General features: G+C 40.7%; 1 protein-coding gene across 1 annotated transcript in view; it reads left to right on the top strand.

The window, feature by feature from the left end:
* Positions 1-14,418, top strand: part of F11R (F11 receptor) — a 1,474,472-nt gene that overhangs the window by 1,261,893 nt on the left and 198,161 nt on the right. The window contains exon 5 of the mRNA XM_044059235.1: positions 9,880-9,982. Within this exon, the coding sequence (XP_043915170.1) occupies positions 9,880-9,982 (103 nt within the window). The remainder of the gene's footprint in view (positions 1-9,879; positions 9,983-14,418) is intronic.

Below are 14,418 nucleotides of genomic sequence, written 5' to 3'. Positions count from 1 at the left end.
CGGATCATCTATTTCCATTTCTTCCTGTCCTCTGCTTCTTGCTCTGTCACGCCAACCACCTGCATGTCCCCTCTCACCACATCCATAAACCTTATCTTAGGCCTTCCTCTTTTCCTGTTACCTGGTAAGCTTCATCCTTAGCATCTTTTTCCCAATATACTCAGCATCCCTCCTCAGCACATGCCCAAACCAACGTAATTATGGCGCTCTGACTTTGTCTCCAAACCGTCCAACCTGGGCTGACCCTCTAATATACATATTCCTAATCCTGTCCACCCTCGTCACACCCAGTGCAAATCTTAACATCTTTAACTCTGCCATGTCGAGCTCTGACTCCTGCCTTTTTGTCAGTGCCACAGTCTCCACCCCATATAACATAGCTGGTCTCACTACCCTCTTGTAGACCTTCCCTTTCACTCTTACTGGTACTCGTCTGTCACAAATCACTCCTGACACTCTTCTCCACCACCCACTCCACCCTGCCTGTACTCTTCTTCACCTCTCTTCCACATTCACCATTACTCTGAACTGTTGATCCCAAGTATTTAAACTCATCCACCTTCACCACCTGTACTCCTGGCATCCTCACCATTCCTCTATCCTCCCTCTCATTCACATACATATATTCTGTCTTAGTCTTGCTGACCTTCATTCCTCTTCTCTCTAGAGAATATCTCCATCTCTCCATGGTCTTCTCCACCTGTTCCCTACTCTCACTACAGATCACAGTGTCATCTGCAAACATAATAGTCCACGGGGACTCCTGTCTGATCTCGTCTGTCAACCTGTCCATCACCATTGCAAATAAGAAAGGGCTCAGAGCTGATCCTTGTTGTAATCCCACCTCCACCTTAAACGCATCCGTCACTCCCACCGCAGACCTCATACATGTGTGTGTGTATGTATGTATATATATATATATATATATATATATATATATATATATATATATGTATATGTATATGTATATGTATATATATATATATGTATATGTATATATATATATATATATATATGTATATATGGGGCTAGTCTTTGCCTTGGATGGAAATCAGATATATATGGGGCTAGTCTTTGCCTTGGATGGAAATCCCCCCACTTGAGATGCCACGCTTCCCTTCCCCACAGCCAGCTTTCACCCATTCTTCAGGATTTACAGGTACAAAGCACAGTGAAACCAGTGCCCAAAGATTTTGTGGAAGGCTATTACACTAGACTCTTCTTAGTGCCAAGAGGAGGAGGACTGTGGAGGCCCGTACTGCATTTGTCTGCACTAAATACTTTCATAAAAGTGCCAACCTTCAAAATACTCTTACCATGCCCTTTGCTACCGTTCCTACTGCCTCAGGCCTTTTTTAGTATCACTGGATCTTTAAAAGATGCCTATGTCCATACCAATTCACTCCTTTTGCAGGAGATTCCTCAGGGTTTATACTGGGTCATCTCACTTGAAGTTTACTGCTTTGACTTTTGGGCTTTTCACAGCCCGAAGAGTTTTCAAAGTGTCTGGCACCAGTGATTGCCTTCTGTCAAACCTAGGGAGTCCAGATTTTCCCTACTTAGAGGACCTGGTAATCCAAACTTCCTCACAACAGATGCTTCTGCAAAACCACCATTCACCCTCAAACTCTTGTCAGAGTTGGGGTCCATGATCAGCTACAAGAAGTCCTCACTGCAGCCAACCCAGGCCATCGTTTTTCTGGGTAAAGACTGGACACCAAAAGGATGCAGGCCTACCTGCCACAGGAGAATTGCAGAGCTTAACAGATTACTTTCACAAACTTGCCTCCCTGAGCCAGGGAGGTTCTAAGGGCCGTGAGATTCATCACATCAACTGTACCAGTTCTCCCTCCAGGCAGACTGCTTATGAGGGAAATCCAGTGGTACATGGTTACAGTTTGTTCCAAGTACTTTCACCGTCTAGACCTAGGACTCCCTTTCACTCCTCCAGTCCCAATTCGGGAAATGTATGCAGATGCCTCAGACAAGGCATAGGGGGCCTGGACAGGGAGATGGAGTCTAGGGTTTATGGCAGACAAACTATAATAAAGGAACCCATCACGATGAAGGAGATAAGGGCCCTTTTCCAAGCCTTTCAGGCCTTTTCTGTTATCTGGAGACCAGGTCCCTCTTGAGTGTTCACAGATTGCACAATGGTCATGTAGTATGTAAACATAGAGGAGTGAGGTTTTGCCAACTGTGCAGATTGTCACGTATCACCTGGGGTATTACCACCCATTTAGAAAAGTCTCTAATAGCCGCATAATCCTGTCACAGGGCAGTATGTTGGCAGATGCATTAAGCAGAGCCTTGGAGAACCATCCCAAATGGCCCCTCAACAGCCAGGTTTTCCCTGGGCATCCTTCACTGGTAGGGGACATCCAAGATAGATCTGTTTGCCTCCGAGACCAGAAAACAGCTCTCCCTGTTTTGTACCAGGAGGCCCTTGTCCTCTGTGTGGAGGACAGATGCTTTCACTCTTCAGTGGGCAGAAAAAAATCTGTTAAGTCTTCCCTCCATTACCTTTCATTCCAAGAAATCTTCTGAAGGCACAAAAAGAATAAAAAAAAGCTCTTGCTGTTGACCTTTATTTGGCCAAGACAACATTGGTGTCCTCTTGTCATCTAGCTGGGGGTAATTACTACAAAATGTCACCAAGTGGTCTTCATCACACAGCAGAAGGGGGCAACTACACCTCAGCCTGGCATCTGTAAACCTAACCCTGTGGATGATAGGGTTTTAATTCATCCTACGTAGCCAAATGGAAGAGATTTTCCTTTTGGTGCCATAGGAATTTACAGAACCCCAGTGAATCAGAGGTACCTTCCATACTCTAATATCTGTATGAGCTTTATACATACAGGTCTAGCTTCCTCTTCCATCAAATCCCACCTTTCAACAGTCTCTACTAGTTTTATTCCACAGCCCTCCACTTATGTCCAGACCAGAGGTCAAGCTATTCCTTAAATGGGTTCTGCATGTAAGGAAGCCCATAAACCCCTCCTCGTGACATAAACTCAGTGCTGGAAAAGCTTACCTTACCTCCCTTTTAACCAGCCACATGATCATATTTCAAATTCTGCCCCTCAAACTGTTCTGCATCTGGCTTTTACTTTCAGCTAGGTGAGTTCAAAGCTTCAGACTCATAGCTATTCCTACCTTTCTGATTTTTCACAAGGAACAGGGTACCCTGAGAGCTAGCCCTTCATTCATGCCTAAAGTAATGAATGAGCTGTCTCTCAACTCCGTCATAAATCTCTCTCTTCTTTCCCAACCTATAGAACTGGTGGAAAAGACTCCTACACACACTGTTCACAGACAGCAAAGATTCTATTTGGACAAAACCAAATCCATTTGAAAATGAATTGTTCCAGTTTCATGGACTCAAAACTGGGTTCAACCAGTATCAAAGCAAGCAGTTGCAAGCTCTCCAAGGCCATCTTCCTTTGTTTTCTACATGACAAGTCAATGCCATCATGTTCTTGAGCCCATTCTACCAGGGCAGTGGCATCCCCAGGTGATAAAAGCATGGACACCATGGTTATACTGGAAGCTGCCACCAGGTCTTCTGTAGACACCTTCACTAAACGTTACAGGATTGACACCTTTTCAAGTTCCAGAGCCGCCTTTGCTAGGTCAGTCCTTTCTGGCCTCTTGGGCAGGTCTTCTCATTAACCAACCACCTTTGTTTCCCTTCAGCTCTGGGAATTGCCCTTTTGTCAGGAATACTGCAACAGTAATTTCAGTCTGGGCATAGTACAGCTGTGAAAAAACTTACATAATGGTAGATGTCCTGCTGATCACTGTTGCAGTATTCCTTTCCACTCTCCTTCCCTTCTACATTAATATTCTTCTATTCCTATTTAGTGGACAACATACTAGAACCATGTGGGTTTCCTTGCCACTTAATGTTTCACTCCTTCTAGCTGACCAGTCTCTCTTAGGAGTCTTCAGGCTGCTGAACGATAACACTCATACATTCGCCATTCACATGCTGGGCGTACACTCCTGGAAAGGTAAAGCTGTGGTACTAGATGTAACCAGCGATAACATTTAGTTAGGAGTGATCAGTAGAACATCTGCTGTTATGGCAAGTTCTTACATGACTGCACTTTTATCACTTTACACTTGGTATTCTGTTACATAGGTAGCTATGGAACCATTTATTAGTGTTAGTAGAGAGGATGAGCATGGTGAGCTTATAGATTTGGTGTAGAGTTGAGGTAGTGTATCCAAGTGCCTTTGAGAGATGAAGAAAGGTGGCAGAAACCAGAAGATTATTACTGTGCAGAATGACAGTATTTCGAGAAGACTAATGCATTAGTGCTGTGATTGCAGACAAAACTATGCTGGGAGCCAGAGTAGTTTGTCTGAAAGCTGCCTTGGTAATTGTTCGTGAACACAATTACCATGCTAACTGTAAATGAACACATCTTTCCAATGTTTGTGATCGTGGAGGTAACATGGCAACTGACCTGAAGATGCTAAGATAATTAGATTTGCCATCTTTATGAAGAGACGTGTAAAACTGCTTCCAGATTTTGAGAAACTTGGGATACTGTTATTGACCTGTTGAATATGGAGAAATGGGACTGCCAGGTCATCTGTGGAAAGTGTAATGAATATGGAAGATTGTCATCTTCAAAAGTGGTGGGTTTAATTTTAAGGAGGTGTTTTTATGGTTGTTGCTGAGACTGGTTGTAGTGAGAAAGCAGTAGTCAGTGGGACTGGAGTGGAATTGTAGCCCAGGTAGGTATAACCCTAGGCCTGAGTAGCCTTCTGCCATCGCCCAGAATACCACAGTACAAGGACAAAATTGACTTCAATAATTGGTTAAGCTTCTTGTGTTATTCTAAGGGGATCCAGTATCTGTCTGCTTGGGATGACATGGTCGACAGACCACGATGCTTTGTCACAGATGGCCTGCATCTGTCGCCCCTGAGATTCTGGATATTGGCTAAAGCTCTTGCTGTGCCCTATAGTGCCTTTTTTAGGCAAGGTTCAAATAAATTCACCACCGTAACAGGAACAGGCAAGCAAAAACTGAGGGTTATGCTACTCAATGCTAGACGTCTCAATCTCAAAATGCACTCACTCGTGGCACTCCTTAAAATGGAGAACATCGATATCTGTGCAGTGACTGAGACCTGGTTCAAGGCACCAGAGAGCACCCCTGCACTAGCAGGCTATAACTCATACCACACTTTTCGGCCATGTAACCTGGACTGAAACACCAAAGGCGGGGGTGTGTCCATATTCATTAAGGATATCCACACCTCCAGGCTAGTTGCTCTGCATAATGCATCCGAGGTTATCCAAGTGCAACTAACTCTGGGCAAAACTGCAATCCAAATTGTAGCTTGCTACAGATTCCCCACCATGCCCCAGGATTCCCACTCTTTTCTTGATGTACTGGAAAATATTAGGGTTCAAACACCCTAATAATGGGCGACTTCAACTACCCCACCATTAACTGGGAAAACTACTCGTGCACTAACTCCTTAACTCAGCGCTTTCTGGAATTCATAAACTCCAATGCCCTGGATCAACTTATCCACACCCCCACCAGGGGCAACAATATCCTAGACCTAGTCATTACCAACATGAGTGACCGGTGTTCCACACCTGAAGTCAACTCTTCGTTGGTCCGATCCGACCATAAGCTAATCACCCTTGATATCCACATACCGCCCCCACCCCCTATTAAGTAAGCCACGGTAAAAAAATTTTCCAAAGCCAACTTCATGCTACTTGAGACAGAAGTGGTGAACTTCATGATACCCGTGCAGATTAACAATATAGTTACAACTGCTGAATCCTACACAAATGCTCTCCATAAGCACTTACACGAGTGCATGGATTGTGCTATCCCAAACGGAACCAAGACGGTATCCTCCAAAAAAAGAATGCCAATCTAGTGGTTCCCTGTCATAAACACAAGGAAGAAACTGCTGCAAGAGAGAGTAAAATCCCATGAGTGGAGGAGCTCCCTGGTCAGCCTCCGTAAGAAGCTGAGATCCCTTATAAGATTCTCCAAAGCTAGCTATGAAAACAAAATCGCCACTAATTCTAAGGACAACCACAAAACATTCTATAGCTATGTCAAGAATCTCGATGGCAACACCCAGATCTGCTCTGAGTTACAGCACAATGGCACGATAATTAGAACCAACTGATATTGCCAACATCCTGGCAGATAGGTTCAGTGCTAACTTTACCCCCACCCCCTACAGTGCCCATATCTATACAGGAAGAATACAGAGAGTCCCTGTAATCACAACTACACAGGTAAAAGCTGCACTCTCTAAAGCCAAAAACACAGCATCCATGGGACCGGACAGCATCCCAGGCTGCGTTTTACACGAACTTCAAAACACAGTCTTCCCCACTTAAGCACCAATAATAGCTTTGCATCGGGCTTTGTGCCCACTGAATGGCACACAGCAACAGTTATCCCACTCCACAAAGGGGAGCCACCACTGATCCTGGGAACTGTTGACCTATTAGCCTGACTAGCCTGGTCTGCAAGGCCATGTAACGTATCATTATGGAACTCATAAACAGACATTGGCAACCTCCCAACTCTGGATCCCACCCAGTTTGGGTTTGTGAAAGACAGATCATGCCTCCTGAACCTGATCGACGATTTTGAGGCGGTCACCAAAGCCATAGATGAGGGTAAGATGGTTCACACAGCTTATCTTGACCTCGCCAAGGTTTTCGACACCATCCCCCATTCTGGAATTATAGCTAAACTCACTAAACTAGGTATAAATCCCTACGTCGCAAGATAGGTTGCCAACTAGCTCACTGACGGAACCCCACACTGTAAAAGTTGCAGACTCCAAATCTGACCTCAAAGCAGTGACAAGTGGAGTACCACAGGGTTCCGTCCTGGGACCTCTCCTGTTAGCCTGTACTTCAGAGAAGTGGATACCAAACACAGAAGGCCTCTGGCTAACGAAGTTCACAGATGACTGCAAACTAGGAGCCATAGTCAAGTCCCCAAATTATGGACACCTATAGAAGGGCCTCTATGAGACAGATGCCTGGTATCGGAGCCATGGCCTCAAGCTCACTGCCAAAAAGTGCAATGTCATCCCCTATGGTAAAAACTTTGTACCCATGAACTACCATATAGGCAGCAGGCAGCAATCTTCTTAACACCGAATGTGTGATAGAGACCTTGGGACCCAGGTGGACAGTAGTCTCTCCTTTGATAGTCACATCGCCACAGTAGTCGGGAAGTCCTTCTACGTGGCAAACCTCATTATAAAAAGATTCTCATCCTGGAAAAAAGGTCATTGTTTCTCTCTACTCTACACAGACCCATTGTAGAGTACAAATGCCCCTTTTGGAATGTACCCCACAAGACATCTGCAGCAGCTGGAAAGGCCACAGAAGTAATTCACAAAGGGGATTACTGGCCTCAAACAAATGCCCTATGCTGACTGCCTCAAAAAACTTCAGCTTTACTCCATAGCATATCGACTACTCCAAGGTGTTCTCGGCCTAACATATAAAGCTATGTCAAACCCAGAACTGTTGGACATGCTACACCTAAAGAAATCCCAATCCATCTGAGCTACATGCTCTAGGGACCTAAGCCTTGTCACCACAATAAACAAAACATGCTGGAGGGATAGATTCCTGTCCCCAGAGACTTCCCATACTCTGGAACAGGCTACCCATCTAGGTCAAGCAAAGTTCTTCATTAGCACTCTTCAAGAAAAATCTTGAGTGGATGGGAAATAGAAAATACACCCCAGGGATCACTTCTGTGTCTCTGCTCAACAGTGGCACAGGAAAATAACTTTCTTGGGTGGCGTAAGCCAGGGAACCTTGTTGGCTAGTCTTGCGTAGGCCCTTGGGCCGATAGCCAGTACCTACCTATAAACCTATAAGGGGGGTTACTGTGGTGGTTTTCATGGAATAAAACAGCTGTGTTGATGAAATGGGAGTCAAACTAGACCATGTTGTAATTGAGTCATTGGATATAATGTTAGGTTGGGGTGGTTTACAAGGGTTTAGGAGCTGGTTAACTGATGCCCAGAAGGTTTTTGGGTATGATTTGTGGCAGTCTTGTAAGGTAAAAATGGAAGTTTTTTGTATTTTTAACAAGGCTTTGAATTTATTTCGTAGAGCACTATAGTATTCAAAGGTCTGAGGTCTGTGGCTCCAGTGACGCTGCTTCTGGGCTCTGTCTTCCTCATTAGCTGTTTAGTGCTCTGAGTTACTCAGGGTGCAGAGTTCATTTTGGTGAGTTTTCTTTTTGGTGAATCTTGGGCATTTAGAATCTGAGGAGATTAACTGTTTTTGCTGCTTCATCTTGGATGAGATGTTTGAGGATGCCAGGTTTGAGTGCATCTGTGAAAGTTTTGATGGTGAAATGCATTAGTTGTGAACTGTATTATAGTGGGGAACAGATATGATCTTACTGCCATTTCTGATTGCATAAGTTGAGTGGTAGTTTAGTAGCATCGGGTAGTGTGCCACATTAGAAGATTTTTTTGGAGGTGGGTTGTAAGGATTTGATGCAACATCTAAGACCCAGGGTTAAGATAAAATGTGAGTTTTTTGGGTTGGGTGTTCAGTAAGTTGTGCAAAGTTGTAGAGGTTTGGTGAATGAGTGTTGCATGAACTGATAATGGTTGCCCATTTATAATGTTAACCATCACTAAGTGTAATGGGCTCTAGTTTGGTGTTTACTAATAAAAAGGAAAGGTTGTGTCTTGGTATGGTGGAGTTGGTTTTGGGAGGGATAGCTACCTAGGAGATTTCATCCAGTCTGGAGGAAGTGTACTAATCTGTATCCAAACATTGTTTGAAATATCCTAGTGGTATTGTTGAATGTATAAGGTACATGATAGCCACCCCTCCCCCTGTTTTGACTGGACAGTTTAGTTGAAATAAGTTATAGCCCTGTGGAGTAATTAATTGTCTTTAGTGCTTTGTTTTAGCCTGGTTTCAGTGAGGGCGAGACTGTCTGGAGCATGTTGTGCCATCCAGGAATGGAGCTTTGGGATGATGATGCAGACACATTTGAAAATTTCATGGAAAGAGCTTTAAGGCAGAGGAGTTTTGGGGATGAAGTATAATTGTACTATATATAGAGCTTGAGTTGTGGGTTCAGGAGACAGTAGGGATAGAAAGGTAGGGTAGGATTTCCTAGAGAAATACTGACGGATAGAGATTTCATCTTTTTAGACATGGTGACAGTTGTGGATGTGTTCGGTAAAGCATTGAGACTCCCTCATACCATCCACAGACACACAGCTTTGTAGGATGGTTTAAGTCTTAAGTAGTATTAGTTTGTAGTCATCCTTAGCTTATGATTGATGAAAGTCCGTCTGTATTTGCTTGTGGTTTTAGGTTTTGAGCACATACACTTGAGCATCATTTATTTATTCAGGTTGGTAACCAGGGTAGAGCACTGATCTGGAGTTTAGCACCTCTGACCATCATTGATCGGGAAAACATGTAAATATCTCAATATATCCTTATTTGGTCCGTCTCCAGGTTATTTGTATGCAAAATCTAAGGACTAAAACTTATGGGAATGCAAAGCTTGGCTGAAGATCCTTGCACATCAGTTGCATTTTAAGTACTTAATGAACCTATGGAAAAGGGGAGAAATGTGGTGAGTGAACCCGTATGTTATGATTTACTGTTACAAAAAAAAATCTTCAAAAGGAGGAAATTTTAAGTACCTTAGTATACTTTTTGTTTTGGTTGTTTTTTTATGTAAAGGTATCTGGAAGTAGAATTTTAGCACAATAAGTTTGTGGTTATTTGCAAAACTGTCTGTAGGATTTGCCTAAGTTTGTTTGCCATCTCTGAGATGAAAATGTGTGTATTTTTGCCTCTCAACATGTTTAGGTGTTTTCCTCTGTAAGCAAAGCAGATGCTGGAACATTCTCTTGTGAAGCAGCTAACAATATTGGTAGTCCACTGACCTGCACTGCTGCTCAAATGCTTGTTGGTAAGTAACATTGTAACTTCATTGAAGTAAATGTTGTGGAAGCTGTAGTGTGGATAAGAAAGGGCAGGATGGATATAGACTAGAGCAAAACAAGTAATCTCCAAAGCTTAAAGTGCTACTGTCAAAGAGTTTGGGATAAAATATCTATATTCATCCGACCTAAATGTGAAGATGGACGCATTTTTCTATTCCATGATAATACATAAAAGCAGTCATGCCTTTCAACCGGTTACCACAGGAAATCTGTACAAAGTTTAAAATAATGGTAGGAGGGCAAGGACCCCAAATAGGGACTGATTTCACATATTATAAATTTAGAAAGTTGCAAAAAAAATAGGATTTGAGTAGGTATACATTTTGAAATGTATGACATTAGTGACTTCAGTCATTAGCGGTTTGCCTGAAAACTACAAAGTTTATGTGTAGTAGACTAAAAATATTAAGCAAAAATCTGTACTTTCAGCAACAGTAAGTTGAAGTATAAAGTAAAAACAGTACAGATGTCACACTCAGAAGTTTAATGTACCACAGATAACATAAGCACTTTCATCCCAAAAGTAAGGACTTGATCAGATACAAATATTTAAAAAGTGCTGTCTTACAAGTATGTGATAATCGCATGTAAATGTATCACAGTAATTGTAAGCCTGTACAGGGGAATAACAGTTCTGCTGGTGAGTCTGGTATGGTTTTGTGATCTCGTATGTATGCGGCCGTTAGTTAATGATGGTGCTTTACTGAGAGTGAACTTGAATGTCAACAGCCTTTATTGACTGGATTCTAACTGTACTACTGCTGGTGCTGTTACTAAGTTTTATAATATGTAACCAACTGGAACAACGACAAACCAGTGAAAAAATGCCTCAAAACAAGAAGAGCCTCGCCAAGCAAGTAATTCCTTAACGCAAATTTATTTTATCACAGAAGACAAAGCAGCGTTTTCGCTACACACACCAGGTAGCTTCTTCAGAGGAAGTCATATAAGAGCTAATGACACGCTCTTATATAAATAAATGCTGATCATATGGTTACATCACTTCCTGAGAAGGTTGATTTTAAAATGGAGCAACATGCTATAAACAGTAAACACAAAACAAAGTATAAAACACATCAACCTAAACTGGAAAAGTAAATGGCACAGTCTATATGACACAAACGACTGCTCATCAATGTACTTCATTGTGGCTCCACCAAATAAGTGGATAGCACCAATCGTCGTGTACATGACTGTAATAACTACACTACAAACAGTGCTATAAGTTTATCGTTAAAACAGAAGACAATTAAAACCTATTTTTAAAAAACTTATTTATAGTAAAAGTAATTTGAATTTTCTTGTCAGACTTCAAAAAGCCTGCTATGAAACAAAAAATCTTTAAAAATGTTGTTTAAAATAATGTGTAGATACACTCTACAAACTAAACGTGTATATACCCAATAAGGAACCTCCCCAAGAAAGTGTGTAGGGGTTTATATGCTTACCCACTAAATTTTGGTAACTACACAAAGGAGGGTATGTGGCAAACAACTTCACAGGGATGTCCATATCTTAGGGCAATTGGAATATATGCCCTATTATAAAACCTCCCTGAAAGAGTAAGGATCTATGCTATATATACACTCTATTTGATGCAATAAACATAGTGTGTATAAAGCACTAACAACTAACTGGGATGTCCTAGTCTTCAGACTAAAAAGGACAAATGTATTCAAATAATAAAGAGGTACAAACTAGAGTATGTTTAAACTGGTTGTGCTAAAAGACAGGTGAGTTATCTCAAATAGCATTTATATTTTAAGAAGGGAGCAATGTTACAACCATCGTTGAGACCTGGTATGTTAAATGCATCCAACTTTAGTTGCCATAATAATTCACGGGTTTCTAATAGTATCGAGGTAGGACCACCTCTAATAGAGGTAGGAATGTGGTCAATGCCCATAAACAAAAGAGTGGCCAGGATAGTTCACTATATGCTATGCTTTATACACACTATGTTTATTGTATATACACGTTTAGTTTGTAGAGTGTATCTACACATTATTTTAAACAACATTTTTAAAGATTTTTTTTCATAGCAGGCTTTTTGAGGTCTGACAAGAAAATTCAAATTACTTTTACTATAAATAAGTTTTTTAAAAATAGGTTTTAATTGTCTTCTGTTTTAACGATAAACTTATAGCACTGTTTGTAGTGTAGTTATTACAGTCATGTACACGACGATTGGTGCTATCCACTTATTTGGTGGAGCCACAATGAAGTACATTGATGAGCAGTCGGTGTCATATAGACTGTGCCATTTACTTTTCCAGTTTAGGTTGATGTGTTTTATACTTTGTTTTGTGTTTACTGTTTATAGCATGTTGCTCCATTTTAAAATCAACCTTCTCAGGAAGTGATGTAACCATATGATCAGCATTTATTTATATAAGAGCGTGTCATTAGCTCTTATATGACTTCCTCTGAAGAAGCTACCTGGTGTGTGTAGCAAAAACGCTGCTTTGACTTCTGTGATAAAATAAATTTGCGTTAAGGAATTACTTGCTTGGCGAGGCTCTTCTTGTTTTGAAGTTTTATAATATGAGAGTGTTTGCTTTGAGAAGTGGCATTGCTTCTACAATTCAAGGCATTGAGTTCTGCAGTAAATTGATCAGCATGAGTGACACTACGGAGATGCAGGCTAACAATTTCTCTCTATTTTTCAAGTCAAGTTTTTTTGAGACATTGTTGGGACATTATCCCAGTTTGCAATTGGACGTTTATTTTGTATAGGCCCATTCAGGAAAACAGAGTGCCTAAGGGGCTAAGATTGTGGAAATATTCCAGTGGTGTTATAAAGGGATCTTTTTTCATGTTGAATTATTGGACTTTTTTGACCGTTTTGGTTTGGAATATGTTGATCTTATTATAAAAATTGTTATATTTTAAATAAATTTGAGGTCACTATGTATATAATGGAATGTTTGCAGACTTAATTGTCAACCAATTTTCTGGTGAATTTTATGACCTTTTGATAAGGTTGTTAGGAAAAGTGATATGAATTGTTTAAGAAAAAGTAAAACATTTGTTAGGGACAAAATTACTTATGAAAAGAGAAAAGTATATCATGATCCCTGGGGTAATTATGGGCCTTATCACAATTCGATAAATCCTACTGAAGGTGTTAGAGCTACAAAACATGATTATGTGGATAATACGTTTTTTTTAGAACACCCACACATAGAGATTCATCCAGCTACGCCTTTAGGCCCGAGGAGATCCTCCAGATTAGTAGAATAGAGAAATAAAGTGGGAACTACAGTAGTCTCGTCGTTTCTTTGGCTAACAGAATTGGAAGAAAAAGCTGGGAGAAACAAAGTAGGGGAAGAGAAGATATTGAACCCTCCCACTGATTTAGTTTTCTAGAACAAGCGAATGTCCCTCCCATGTCTTTGTTTATTTCTGTGATAGATGCTGAAGTGAGTATTGAATTTTGTCAAGTAGTATGGATTTCTCCTAATTGAGATGCTGGTTTTAAGGTCTGTAATGGAGATTCCCAGGTCAGTGATGGTGATGTTTTAGTGAATACATCTGATGTGACCATTATGAGGTTAACAGTTTAAGATCTGTAATTAGGTAAGGTTTCCATCTCTGAATTAGTTAATATTTTTAAGAACGGTTTCTCATTTGTCCCCTACTAAGAGCTTTAATGTAGTTGAAACATTTACAGAAAAATTAAGTGTTCACTCATCATGGGTCAAGGATCTGAGAATAACTATATGTTGAGCAGCATGAGTGTGTTCATTCTTTCATTTAGTTCTACATTATTATTTGAACTGACAGAAATTTGGAACAGTATGATAACTGAAAACAAAACATATTTTAAGTTTATAAAGGAATATGTTATATCAACTGTCCCACTATCCAAACTTGCATATAATGATGCTGGATAAAAGGGGAGAGGTTGTCATGGATACAACCCTGTATGTTACCAAGATGCATCAATATGTATACAATGAACAATTTTTTGAGTTATCAGCTTTAAACCAGATAAATATAGTTTACCACAAAATTGATCTGTGGTAATTTCTAGCTTTGAATATAGATTTAGTAATAGTACTGTTAAATATTTGAAAGTAGAACATCCAGTGGTACTATCAATTTTTGATATCCCCAATACCCACAAAGATATGACTAATCTCCCTTTGAGACCCATTGCAGGAAGTGGACGATCTAAAAACAGAACCCCTTGCTTAATGGGTTGAATTTCAAGTTAAAAGGCTTTTTTTTGCTAATTTTGTTTTAAAAGATTCATGGGACAGACTTAGGAAAATTGCTAATCCTGATTATATAGAAGATGCTTTTTTGTTACTATTGGTAAATATATCTTCTTAGTTATACCTCATGGTCTAGAGTGGTTTAGGGAACTCCTAATTACAGGTACTAGTTTGATATTTAC

The sequence above is a fragment of the Protopterus annectens genome, chromosome 17.part0 (genome assembly GCF_019279795.1).
Source record: "Protopterus annectens isolate FY-2018-M chromosome 17.part0, PAN1.0, whole genome shotgun sequence".
Lineage (NCBI taxonomy): Eukaryota > Metazoa > Chordata > Ceratodontiformes > Protopteridae > Protopterus > Protopterus annectens.
The sequence above is the reverse complement of the archived record's forward strand: the minus strand, read 5'-3'. Positions and strand labels throughout refer to the sequence as shown.